Here is a 13,808-nt window from a genome sequence, read left to right on the forward strand (position 1 = left end):
TTTATACAGACTTCTCCCTCAGCCTGAAACAGCCTTTTCTATCCTCTTTGCCAGGCTGAACCTTACCCAAACAAGCCCCAATTTGGGTATCACCTAGTCTACATTACCTTTTCTGACACCCCACCCTACACCCCCAAAGAATTCAGGTTAGTCCCTTCACTATGAGTTTTCCCAGAGCATTAAATGCTTATCTAGATAACATCATTTAACACACTGAATTTACACACTGGAGACAAAGCATTCAAAGGGATCTGACTAAAGCCAAGTGAAGAATAATAGTAAGAACTGAGGTTGAATCCCTAAATTAAAAGTCATGTTATGTGGGGCCTTAAAGGGCTAGTAGAGAAACATGGACTCGATGCAGCAAAAAGCAAGATTTTAGGGTAGAGGTGTGACTGAGAGCACAATTAGAACCAGATACAATTATGTTAGTTTAGCCCTTTTCCTTTTATGAAGGAGGAAACTAAGCCCCAGAAAAGTGAATTTCTTTAAAATTGTAGCTTCAGGAATACAGATCTGCAGCAGTGTTCAAAATGCACACAGAAAGGGAGAGGCTGGAATCACAGAAGCCACCTGAGTTTCAAGTCAACTGTCTAAAACAGCATCACCCAACAGAACTTTCTGCAAGGACAAATATTCCATTTCTGCACTTGTCCAATGTGGTAGCAATGAGCCACATATGACTACTGGTGACTTGAATTTTTAATTTACTTTAAATCTAATTTGCCATGTATGACTAGCACAGGTCTAATGTATTTCATGTTCATAAAGGAATGGCTTGAAAAACAATTCATTTCTACTAAGAGGACAGAGACTGATAAACCAACCATGAATACTTGAAGACTGGCCATTAAAATATTGTCTTACCTCCTCATAGCTTGCAGTTCTATCAATCCGGTGAATAATATCAATATTCACATTCCCTAGTCGTTCAGCAAATGTAAGAAACTGTGGAGGGTAAGGGAGAGTGTATTTAACATACACCATCATTTAATACTCATCACATCTTGAATACCTTTTGACTACTATATAATAATCCCGCTATAATTTCCCTTGAAAGTAGAAAGTTTAAAGCTTCAATAGACTCCTCATTTACTGTCTTTACAAATGGCAATGCTTTATTTACCATTTCAGACCTGTATTTTTCAATCATAAAACATGAACTTGAGTTTTGACACTAAAAGTAGAAATCACTAATGAATCGCAAAACTGTAAAAACAAACTGAAAGACATCATTGTAAACAAATGCACTGCTACTATATGAAGATAATGAAATACTTCTATGAATATATTTGCATAAGTTTTGTTAATGACATTTCGAATAAAATTTCCATGCTCGATTACGGTGGACTCAGGTGAAAACTGACAATCTACTCGCTAGATCTATAGTTAGGTTTCACACCACGCTGATCGGGCTAAATCATTGCATCAGTAGTGTCTTTAAATGTACACAGACCTACGGTTGTACAGTGACAAAGAAATCCTCAAAGGACAAGCAGAAAAAGTGGTGTCGTAGCTATTAGCCGGAAATCACCTCCCGCCGCACCCTCCTCCCCCTTTCGGTCTTTAAGTATAGAAGGGCAGTGGAGAACAGCTTCTAAGCAATTAGTCTGTAAATAATGAATTTAACTGTGGATCTAAAGGGAATTTCCAGGCAAGCTAGAACCTACAAATAATGTGCGCAATCTGCTGTCCAGACTTCGTTCCCCATCCCATCTTTACTACACCTGGAATCTCCCTCTTTTCGCCAGAGCTTCTAGGTAAGTAAACTCAAGCCCGGCCCGTGACACCGAAGCTCTGGGAGTCACTCTCATTGTTGGACCACGGCTGAGGCAGCAAGGACCCATGGTGCCCGGCCCAAGATCTCTCGCTCACCCGGTGCGTGTTCTTGGTCTTGTGGGAAACGGGCTTTGTCTTCATGGCTGCAAAGGGGCAGCGGCCCAAGAGGACCCAGGAAAGCGTCCAAGGTACGCAACCGACGGTAAGGAGGGAAAATACGCACTCCGGGATTCCCAAGTGTTCAGAATCCTTATCACGTGCAGCTTGAGACCCTGGGCGCCGCCATGTTGGAGGCGGGGAGGAGCCTGAACGGTCACGTGGGCGGAAGAAGCGGACGGAGCAGGCGCACCGTCCGGGGAGACGGGAGTTGCTGGCGGCCAGGGAGGCGCGGAGGTGCTGCCAGGGCCGGTATGTGGGCGTGGAGTTTTTACTCTGTATTTTTATTGTACAAGAGTACATTGCCTGTCATCACTATCAGCTATTAATCCCTAGCCCTGACTAGGTACCCCGCACCAAATACTTATTGAGAGTGTTGTGGGCGGTGCACTGTCCTGTGAGCTACACAAGACAGAATAATTAATAATAATGATAATAGTAATAATAATAATAATTCTCTCTGGAAAATTTAGTCTGAGGTGTTTACTTTCATAGCCAAGGAGAGATGTTAAGTTGCCAATTGGATACATTCCTGCCAGAGCTCAGTGTGAAGGTCAGGGCTGGAGGTGTGACTTAATTACCTTACCCACATTTCCCACTGAACGTGTGAAGTAATTAAAGCCATGGAACTGCATGAGGTCATTTAGGGAGAGAGTGAGCAAAAGGAGAATGAAGAGAAGAGGACCCAAGTTGATCCTTGGAGTGCCCCACCGTTTCGCAGTGGCAGGAAGCTGACTGGGAGAGGAAGCCGGTGAAGGCGTCCCGGCGTTGAAGCAGAGCCAGTGCCAACGACGCTGAAAGCTGATGGTACAGACGCAGCTGCTGGATCCAACGAGGTGATGGTCGCTGATGACCTTGACAAGGACGGGCCAATGAGGAGGGAAGGAGGCAAAAATATACTTGGATTGAGGAGGGAATCAGGTGAAGAAGTGAAGCAAACAACACTTTCATATTGTTATTGGTATTCCAGCATCAGCATTTTCTGTCATCATAGAGTTGTAAATATTTTAAATGGTTGTTCTTCACCCTGATGGGTTCCAGATATGGTAAGGGAGTCTAAGAAAGCTGTAGACCTTCTCATGAAAACGTAAATAAGCTCATCCACACTAAAATGTGTGGATGATTTCAGAGAGTTGGAAGTCTACACTTACCAAGGATAAGAGCCTCCACTCTAAGCAATGTTCCCACCCTACTGCTAAGTTTACCCCCAAATTGTGTCCTTTTCCTTTTTTGTTATTTTTTTTCAGTAGTGGAGTTAATGGGATAATAAGGAGTAGAGAGAAAAATGGAAATGAAGAACAGTAAAAGAGCTGACACAAGTTACATATTACATTTTTGCTCATTAGATAAGCCTCATATTGATAACTCTGGTTGAACAATATCAGTATAACATGGTTAAGAGCATGGGTGCTGGAACCAGATTGCCTGGGTTTTAGTCCTAGTTCTGCCATTTGTTGGTGGTGTGACCTTGGGGAAGTTACCCTTCTGAGCTTCATGCCCTTATATATAAAATGGGGGTAACAAAAATACCTACTTCATAGAGGGCTGTTGTGCAGACTATAAACTAGCAGATAAAAGGTGCTTAGAATGGTACCAGGTGCCCTAACTGTGCAACCTTTGACAAGTTACTTAATCTTTCTGAGATCCAACTTCCTGATCTATTGAATGGAGGTGATGTTAATACCAATCTTTCAAAGTATTGTATTGGCACATAGAGCCTGGAATAAATGTTTGCTGAATAGATACATAAATGACCATATTTCCTCTATTGTCTGGCAACCTGATAAGTTCCTTCAGGACAGAAACCATCTACTTTTTGTTTTTTTTCTCTTTTTTTTACTCGAAGTGTAGTTGATATATTGGTGTCAAGGATACAACGTAGTGATTTAACAGTTACATATGTTGAAAAGATGCTCCAGATCACTAATCATCAGGGAAATGCAAGTCAAAGACACAATGAGATACCACCTCACACCAGTTAGAATAGCCACTATCCAAGAGACGAGACATAGCAAGTATTGGCGAGGATGTGGAGAAAAGGGAACCCTCCTGCACTATTGGTGGGAATGTAAATTGGTCCAGCCTCTATGGAAAACAATATTGAGGTTCCTCAAAAAATTAAAAATAGAAATACCATTTGATCCAATAATTTCACTTCTAGGGATTTAGCTAAAGAAAACAAATATCTGATTTGAAAGATATATATGCACCCCTGTGTTTATTGCCCCATTATTTACAATAGCCAAGATATAGAAGCAACCAAAGTGTCCATCAATAGATGAATGGGTAAAGAAGATATGGTTCACATATACAGTGGAATATTATTCAGCCACAAAAAAGAAATCCTGCCATTTGCGACAACATGGATGAATCTAGAGGGAATTATGCCAGGTTGAAATAAGCCAGGCAGGGAAAGACAAATGTACTTTTTCAACTTTGTATCACCAGTGCATCCCTTGAATCAACAAAATGTACAATACTTTATTTAACCCTATTTCTGAGGAAACAGTATACAAAAAAAGTTCAAAATATTTGAGTATAAATTGGTTATTTTTAATTCCTAATCCAAAGCCACACCTTATCAAGTTAGCCCAGGGTCTTGCTGTCATCTTTATCATCGTTGGACTAATAAAAAAGGAAAACATAAGAGACAAGGTGAAATTCAGAGTTGGGGAGAACTTGGGTTTCCTAATATGCCAGTGCCCCTCATAGAGCTGTTAGGAAGGATCATTGACCTAATAAGTTGGTTTTCAAGGTGTGGTCCCCCTACCAGCAGCATCAGCACCCTATGGGAACTGGTTAGAAATGCAAATTGTCAGCCCTCCCCTCACCCCTGAAACCTACTGAATCAGAAACTCTGGAGGTGGGACCTAGGAATCTCTGTTTTCAGAAGCCTTTCAGGTGATTCGGGTGCAGTCTCAAGTTTGGGAAGACTGACTGAATGTATGTTAAGGCACTTAGAATATCGTTTGGCACATACGCGTGCTACAGAAAGCATTTACTCATTTATGTAAGTGTTTGCTATTATCATTATTTAATTCTATCCACATCTTTGAGGTGCAGTGTATTATCCTCAATTTAAATAGGAGGAATCTAAGGCTTGGAGAACTGCTAAGTGGTGGAGGGATATGAATCCAGGTTTTCTAATTTCAAGTACAGTGCTTTTTACCACCCCCCATCTTAAGAGTGTGAACTAGGAGGGACTGATTTAGGGGAATTGATGCTTCGTTGTCGTGGTAGACATTTGTAAATTTCCTGACAGTCTGTCTTTTCTCTTCCTCTGGAAACAGCATCCTGGTTTTCTTTTGAGGAATCAGTCTTCCTTCATTCTCCATGTCTGAGGTTCAGGTTAGGTACAGGGAGGACCTGTGTCCTAGGCTATATTTCTTTGGACGAGTAACTGGTTCAGAGATAAGCATGTGTCCCAAGCTGGGCCAAGAGCTCTGCTTTTGCTAGAGGTATAGAGGAAGAGGTGCTTCTTTTTCCTGGATTTGCCAAAAGGGTAGGAGCCTGAAGCTCTTGATGGTATTATTGTCACTTCAAGGAGAAGTTAGCTTGAGAATGAATTCTATGCAAAGGACTGAGAGAGAGAGAGAGAGAGAGAGAGAGAGAGAGAGAGAGAGAGATGTTGATTAACTAATTTGAGCCACTGGATGCATCCAATCTTGGACTTTTCAGTTACCTTGATTCATTAATTCTCTTGTGCTTCAGCCAATTTTTTTTTCCCTTTTTTATTTTTATTTTTATTTTTATTTTCTTGAAGGGTAGTTGACACACAGTATTACATTACATTAGTTTCAGGTGTACAACATAAGTTATTCAACATTTATATACATGACAATTCTAGGTACCAGCTATCACCATACCAAGCTGTTACAATATCTTAACTATATTCATTACATCCCGGTTACTCATTATTTTACCATTGGAAGTGTGTACTTTTTTTTTTTTTTTTTTTTTTTTTTGTGAGGGCATCTCTCATATTTATTGATCAAATGGTTGTTAACAACAATAAAATTCTGTATAGGGGAGTCAATGCTCAATGCACAATCATTAATCCACCCCAAGCCTAATTTTCGTCAGTCTCCAATCTTCTGAGGCATAACAAACAAGTTCTTACATGGAGAACAAATTCTTACATAGTGAATAAGTTCTTACATGATGAACAGTACAAGGGCAGCCATCACAGAAACCTTTGGTTTTGCTCATACATTATAAACCATAAACAGTCAGTTCAAATATGAATACTCATTTGATTTTTATACTGGATTTATGTATAGATAACACATTTCTCTATTATTATTATTTTTAATAAAATGCTGAAGTGGTAGGTAGATACAAGATAAAGGTAGAAAACATAGTTTAGTGTTGTAAGAGAGCAAATGTAGATGATCAGGTGTGTGCCTGTAGACTATGTGTTAATCCAAGCTAGACAAGGGCAATAAAACATCCACGTATGCAGAAGATTTCTCTCAGAACGGGGGGGTGAGGTTCTAAGCCTCACCTCTGTTGATCCCCAATTTCTCACCTGATGACCCCCCTGCGACTGTGCCTGTCTTAGGTTGTTCCTCCCTTGAGGAATCTTACCCGTGTCTGGCTAACCAGTCATCTTCCGGGGCCATACAGGGAAATGTAAAGTTGGTAAGTGAGAGAGAAGCCTTATTGTTTGAAATGGTTAGCTTTTTATTTCTTTGCATATTTATGCCCTGTAGCTTCTATGCCCAGCATTTGTCTTGAGGTATCTTTACCACTTGGAAGAATTATGATACTCGGTAAATTTGATATGAGGCACGAATTCTATTTAAGGGTTGTAGTTAGGGAGGAAGAAGAAAAGCTATAGAAGTAGCAGGCGGAAGAAAACATGGGAAGATTGATTATTTCTTTGACATATCTTCTTGTAGAGTAACTTCAGCATGGATAGGTTTTAAGCTACTACTTAAATTGCACACACACATTAACATAATAGGAGTATAGTTACATAACCAAAGCATACATATAATTACCAGCCATCTCCAGTGAAACCAAGAAAACCAGTTAGGCACCTTAGGCATTTGTGAAAACTTATCTATGATATAGTGGATATTGTCCAACTGAACTTGAACAGTCTGAGAGAAATCAGACAAATTAAAACAACCCATTCCTGGGGACTGTTCACATCCCCTATGTTATTTTAACAGTAGATAGTCTGTAGTTGTAAGATTTTGGAGCGCTACAATTTGCACTTCTCCTAATTCTTGGTTGAGTTCCAACAGTATAGATCCAGTCAAATTTGTTGTTTTACTGTATGCACAGGCCAGCTTAGATATCTCCTTCCTCATTCCCATGGCAAGTCCAGGAACTGGTGGGATGAGTGCATCTACAGCTGTAGCAGTTCGTGGATCTTTGTGGGGATGATCATCTTCTGGCATGAGTCTTCCAGAGAGTGCTGATGTTGGAAGTTCTTTTTCATATCGTATCTTAGTTCATTTTTGGGGTAGCCCAATTAGGCATTGATCCTCTGTATAAACACAAACAGACCCTTTGCCTACACTTTTATATGCCCTTTATACTCTTGTGTAGAACTCATTGGAGGTTACCACACAGGAACTGCCCTTTTTTTTTTTTTGGTATCAATAATCTACAGTTACATGATGAATACTATGTTTATTAGGCTCTCCCCTATACCAGGTCCCCCCTATAAACCCCTTTACAGTCACTGTCCATCAGCATAGCAAAATGTTGTAGAATCACTACTTGCCTTCTCTGTGTTGTACAGCCCTCCCCTTTCTCCCACCCCCCCCATGTATGCTAATCTTAATACCCCCCTTTTTCTCCCCCCCTTATCCCTCCCTACCCACCCATCCTCCCCAGTCCCTTTCCCTTTGGTACCTGTTAGTCCATTCTTGAGTTCTGTGATTCTGCTGCTGTTTTGTTCCTTCAGTTTTTCCTTTGTTCTTATATTCCACAGATGAGTGAAATCATTTGGTATTTCTCTTTCTCTGCTTGGCGTATTTCACTGAGCATAATACCCTCCAGCTCCATCCATGTTGCTGCAAATGGTAGGATTTGCCCTTTTCTTATGGCTGAGTAGTATTCCATTGTGTATATGTACCACATCTTCTTTATCCATTCATCTATCGATGGACACTTAGGTTGCTTCCAATTCTTGGCTATTGTAAATAGTCCTGCGATAAACATAGGGGTGCATCTGTCTTTCTCAAACTTGATTGCTGCATCCTTAGGGAAAATTCCTAGGAGTGCAATTCCTGGGTCAAATGGTAAGTCTGTTTTGAGCATTTTGATGTACCTCCATACTGCTTTCCACAATGGTTGAACTAACTTACATTCCCACCAGCAGTGTAGGAGGGTTCCCCTTTCTCCAAAGCCTCGCCAACATTTGTTGTTGTTTGTCTTTTGGATGGCAGCCATCCTTACTGGTGTGAGGTGATACCTCATTGTAGTTTTAATTTGCATTTCTCTGATAATTAGCGATGTGGAGCATCTTTTCATGTGTCTGTTGGCCATCTGTATTTCTGTTTTGGAGAACTGTCTGTTCAGTTCCTCTGCCCATTTTTTAATTGGGTTATTTGTTTTTTGTTTGTTGAGGTGTGTGAGCTCTTTATATATTCTGGACGTCAAGCCTTTATCGGATCTGTCATTTTCAAATATATTCTCCCATACTGTAGGGTTCCTTTTTGTTCAATTGATGGTGTCTTTTGCTGTACAGAAGCTTTTCAGCTTAATATAGTCCCACTTATTCATTTTTGCTGTTGTTTTCCTTGCCCGGGGAGATAATGTTCGAGAAGAGGTCACTCATGTTTATGTCTAAGAGGTTTTTGCCTATGTTTTCTTCCAAGAGTTTAATGGTTTCATGACTTACATTCAGGTCTTTGATCCATTTTGAGTTTACATTTGTATATGGGGTTAGGCAATGGTCCAGTTTCATTCTCCTACATGTAGCTGTCCAGTTTTGCCAGCACCATCTGTTGAAGAGACTGTCATTTCACCATTGTATGTCCATGGCTCCTTTATCAAATATAATTGACCATATATGTCTGGGTTAATGTCTGGATTCTCTAGTCTGTTCCATTGGTCTGTGGCTCTGCTCTTGTGCCAGTACCAAATTGTCTTGATTACTATGGCTTTATAGTAGAGCTTGAAGTTGGGGAGTGAGATCCCCCCTACTTTATTCTTCTTTCTCAGGATTGCTTTGGCTATTCAGGGTTTTTGGTGTTTCCATATGAATTTTTGAATTATTTGTTCCAGTTCATTGAAGAACGTTGCTGGTAGTTTCATAAGGATTGCATCAAATCTGTATATTGCTTTCGACAGGATGGCATTTTGACGATATTAATTCTTCCTAGCCACGAGCATGGGATGAGTTTCCATCTGTTAGTGTCCCCTTTAATTTCTCTTAAGAGTGACTTGTAGTTTTCAGAGTATAAGTCTTTCACTTCCTTGGTTAGGTTTATTCCTAGGTATTTTATTTTTTTTGATGCAATTGTGAATGGAGTTGTTTTCCTGATTTCTCTTTCTGTTGGTTCATTGTTAGTGTATAGGAAAGTTACAGATTTCTGTGTGTTGATTTTGTATCCTGCAACTTTGCTGTATTCCGATATCAGTTCTAGTAGTTTTGGGGTGGAGTCTTTAGGGTTTTTTATGTACAGTATCATGTCATCTGCAAATAATGACAGTGTAACTTCTTCTTTACCAATCCGGATTCCTTGTATTTCTTTGTTTTGTCTGATTGCCATGGCTAGGACCACCAGTACTATGTTAAATAACAGTGGAGAGAGTGGGCATCCCTGTCTAGTTCCCGATCTCAGCGGAAATGCTTTCAGCTTCTCGCTGTTCAAAATAATGTTGGCTGTGGGTTTATCATAGATGGCCTTTATTATGTTGAGGTACTTGCCCTCTATTCCCATTTTGCTGAGAGTTTTTATCATGAATGGATGTTGAACTTTGTCAAATGCTTTTTCAGCATCTATGGAGATGATCATGTGGTTTTTGTCTTTCATTTTGTTGATGTGGTGGATGATGTTCATGGACTTTCGAATGTTGTACCATCCTTGCATCCCTGGGATGAATCCCACTTGGTCATGGTGTATGATCCTTTTGATGTATTTTTGAATTCGGTTTGCTAATATTTTGTTGAGTATTTTTGCATCTACGTTCATCAGGGATATTGGTCTGTAGTTTTCTTTTTTGGTGGGGTCTTTGCCTGGTTTTGGTATTAGGGTGATGTTAGCTTCATAGAATGAGTTTGGGAGTATCCCCTCCTCCTCTATTCTTTGGAAAACTCTAAGGAGAATGGGTATTATGTCTTCCCTGTATGTCTGATAAAATTCCGAGGTAAATCCATCTGGCCCGGGGTTTTGTTCTTTGGTAGTTTTTTGATTAACGCTTCAATTTTGTTGCTGGTAATTGGTCTGTTTACATTTTCTGTTTCTTTCTGGGTCAGTCGTGGAAGGTTGTATTTTTCTAGGAAGTTGTCCATTTCTCCTAGGTTTCCCAGCTGGTTAGCATATAGGTTTTCATAGTATTCTCTAATAATTCTTTGTATTTCTGTGGGGTCCGTCATGATTTTTCCTTTCTCATTTCTGATACTGTTGATTTGTGTTGACTCTCTTTTCTTCTTAATAAGTCTGGCTAGAGGCTTATCTATTTTGTTTATTTTCTCGAAGAACCAGCTCTTGGTTTCATTGACTTTGCTATTGTTTTATTCTTCTCAATTTTATTTATTTCTTCTCTGATCTTTATTATGTCCCTCCTTCTGCTGACCTTAGGCCTCATTTTCCAATTTTGATAATTGTGACATTAGACCATTCATTTGGGATTGTTCTTCCTTTTTTAAATATGCTTGGATTGCTATATACTTTCCTCTTAAGACTGCTTTTGCTGCGTCCCACAGAAGTTGGGGCTTAGTGTTGTTGTTGTCATTTGTTTCCATATATTGCTGGATCTCCATTTTGATTTGGTCATTGATCCATTGATTATTTAGGAGCGTGTTGTTAAGCCTCCATGTGTTTGTGAGCCTCTTTGCTTTCTTTGTACAGTTTATTTCTAGTTTTATGCCTTTGTGGTCTGAAAAGTTGTTTGGTAGGATTTCAATCTTTTGGAATTTTCTGAGGCTCTTTTTGTGGCCTAGTATGTGGTCTATTCTGGAGAATGTTCCATGTGCACTTGAGAAGAATGTATATCCTGTTTCTTTTGGATGTAGAGTTCTATAGATGTCTATTAGGTCCATCTGCTCGACTGTGTTGTTCAGTACTTCCATGTCCTTACTTATTTTCTGCCCAGTGGATCTATCCTTTGGGGTGAGTCGTGTGTTGAAGTCTAGAATGAATGCATTGCAGTCTATTTCCCCCTTTAGTTCTTTTAGTATTTGTTTCACATATGCTGGTGCTCCTGTGTTGGGTGCATATATATTTAGAATGGTTATATCCTCTTGTTGGACTGAGCCCTTTATGATTATGTAGTGTCCTTCTTTATCTCTTGTTACTTTCTTTGTTGTGAAGTCTATTTTGTCTGATATTAGTACTGCAACCCCTGCTTTCTTCTCACTGTTGTTTGCCTGAAATATGTTTTTCCATCCCTTGACTTTTAGTCTGTACCTGTCTTTGGGTTTGAGGTGAGTTTCTTGTAAGCAGCATATAGATTGGTCTTGCTTTTTTATCCATTCTATTACTCTATGTCTTTTGATTGGTGCATTCAGCCCATTAACATTTAGGGTGACTATTGAAAGATATGTACTCATTGCCATTGCAGGCTTCAAATTCGTGGCTACCAAAGGTTCAAGGCTAGCCTCCTTAGTATCCCACCGCCTAATTTAGCTCGCTTATTGAGCTGTTATATACACTGTCTGGAGATTCTTTTCTTCTCTCCCTTCTCATTCCTCCTCCTCCATTCTTCATATGTTGGGTGTTTTGTGCTGTGCTCTTTCTAGGAGTGCTCCCATCTAGAGCAGTCCCTGTAAGGTGTTCTGTAGAGGTGGTTTGTGGGAAGCAAATGCCCTCAGCTTTTGTTTGTCTGGGAATTGTTTAATCCCACTGTAATATTTGAATGATAGTCGTGCTGGATACAGTATCCTTGGTTCAAGGCCCTTCTGTTTCATTGTATTAAATATATCATGCCATTCTCTTCTGGCCTGTAGGGTTTCTGTTGAGAAATCTGATGTTAGCCTGATGGGTTTCCCTTTATAGGTAACCTTTTTCTCTCTAGCTGCCTTTAAAACTCTTTCCTTGTCCGTGATCTTTGCCATTTTAATTATTATGTGTCTTGGTGTTGTCCTCCTTAGATCCTTTCTGTTGGGGGTACTGTGTATTTCCGTGGTCTGTTCGATTATTTCCTCCCCCAGTTTGGGGAAGTTTTCAGCAATTATTTCTTCTAAAATACTTTCCATCTCTTTTCCTCTCTCTTCTTTTTCTGGTACCCCTATAATACCGATATTGTTCCTTTTGGATTGGTCACACAGTTCTCTTAACATTGTTTCATTCCTGGAGATCCTTTTGTCTCTCTCTATGTCAGCTTCTATGCGTTCCTGTTCTCTGGTTTCAATTCCATCAATGGCCTCTTGCATTCTATCCATTCTGCTTATAAACCCTTCCAGAGTTTCATTTCTGCAATCTCCTTTCTGGCATCTGTGATCTCCCTCCAGACTTCATCCCATTTCTCTTGCGTATTTCTCTGCATCTCTGTCAGCATGTTTATGATTCTTATTTTGAATTCTTTTTCAGGAAGACTGGTTAGGTCTGTCTCCTTCTCTGGTGTTGTCTCTGTGATCTTTGTCTGCCTGTAGCTTTGCCTTTTCATGGTGATAGGAATAGTTTGCAGAGCTGGGACGAGTGACGGCTGGAAGGACTTCCCTTCTTGTTGGTTTGTGGCCCTCCTCTCCTGGGAGAACAGCGACCTCTAGTGGCTTGTGCTACGCAGCTGCGCAGACAGGGCTTCTGCTTCCTGCCCGGCTGCTATGGAGTTAATCTCCGCTGTTGCTGTGGGCGTGGCCTGGCTCGGGCCTCTGCTCCAAAGTGGTGGAGTCGCGTTGGAGGGGGAGCGGCCTGGAGGCTATTTATCTCTGTAAGGGGTCTCCCTGCTCCCTGCAGCCCAGGGGTTAGGGTGCCCAGAGATCCCCGGATTCCCTACCTCTGGATTAAGTGTCCCACCCTGCCCCTTTAATACTTCCAAAAGGCACCCGCCAAAACAAAACAACGACCACAAAAAAAAAAAAAAAAATTTTTTGATTAAAAAAAAAAAAAAGGTGGCCGCTCGTTTTTCTTTATTCTCCGGTGCCAGCCTCAGGCATCTGCTCACCGGTCTTGCTGCCCTGTTTCCCTAGTATTGGGGTCCCTATCCCTTTAAGACTTCCAAAAAGCGCTCGCCAAAACAAAACAGCAAAAAAGCAAAAAAAAAATGGTCGCGCGCTTTTCTTATGTCCTCTGTCGCCCAGCCTCCAGTGCCTGCTCACTGTTCTTGCTGCCCTGTTTTCCTAGTATCGAGCGCCCTGCACTCTGGCTCGGATGGCTGGGGCTGGGTGTTCGGCAGTCCTGGGCTCCGTCTCCCTCCCGCTCTGCCTGCTCTTCTCCCGTTGGGAGCTGGGGGGAGGGGCGCTCGGCTCCCGCGGGGCCGGGGCTTGTATCTTACCCCCTTCGCGAGGCGCTGGGTTCTCTCAGGTGCGGATGTGGTCTGGATATTGTCCTGTGTCCTCTGGTCTTTATTCTAGGAAGGGTTGTCTTTGTTATATTTTCATAGATATATGTGGTTTTGGGAGGAGATTTCAGCTGCTCTACTCACGCCGCCATCTTACGCCCCCCGCTTAAGCCAATTTTATTTGGGTTGTGTCACTTGTAATCAAAGCAATGCATATGCAGCTAATTTAAAATTTTTGTGTTGCTGAT

The 13,808-nt window shown here is 41.0% G+C and overlaps 1 protein-coding gene and 1 long non-coding RNA gene across 2 annotated transcripts in view; one reads left to right on the top strand and one right to left on the bottom strand.

The window, feature by feature from the left end:
• UTP20 (UTP20 small subunit processome component) overlaps window positions 1-2,077 on the bottom strand; it is a 93,351-nt gene extending 91,274 nt beyond the window's left edge. The window contains exons 1-2 of the mRNA XM_036891443.2: window positions 1,876-2,077; window positions 868-948 (exon numbers count right to left, since the gene is read on the bottom strand). Of these exons, the coding sequence (XP_036747338.2) occupies window positions 868-948; window positions 1,876-1,920 (126 nt within the window). The 5' untranslated portion in view covers window positions 1,921-2,077. The remainder of the gene's footprint in view (window positions 1-867; window positions 949-1,875) is intronic.
• A 94-nt stretch (window positions 2,078-2,171) lies between these two features.
• Window positions 2,172-13,808, top strand: part of LOC130678958 (uncharacterized) — a 39,992-nt gene continuing 28,355 nt past the window's right edge. The window contains exon 1 of the long non-coding RNA XR_008991940.1: window positions 2,172-2,771. This is a non-coding gene — a long non-coding RNA (uncharacterized LOC130678958). The remainder of the gene's footprint in view (window positions 2,772-13,808) is intronic.

The sequence above is a fragment of the Manis pentadactyla genome, chromosome 10 (genome assembly GCF_030020395.1).
Source record: "Manis pentadactyla isolate mManPen7 chromosome 10, mManPen7.hap1, whole genome shotgun sequence".
In the NCBI taxonomy this organism is placed as follows: domain Eukaryota; kingdom Metazoa; phylum Chordata; class Mammalia; order Pholidota; family Manidae; genus Manis; species Manis pentadactyla.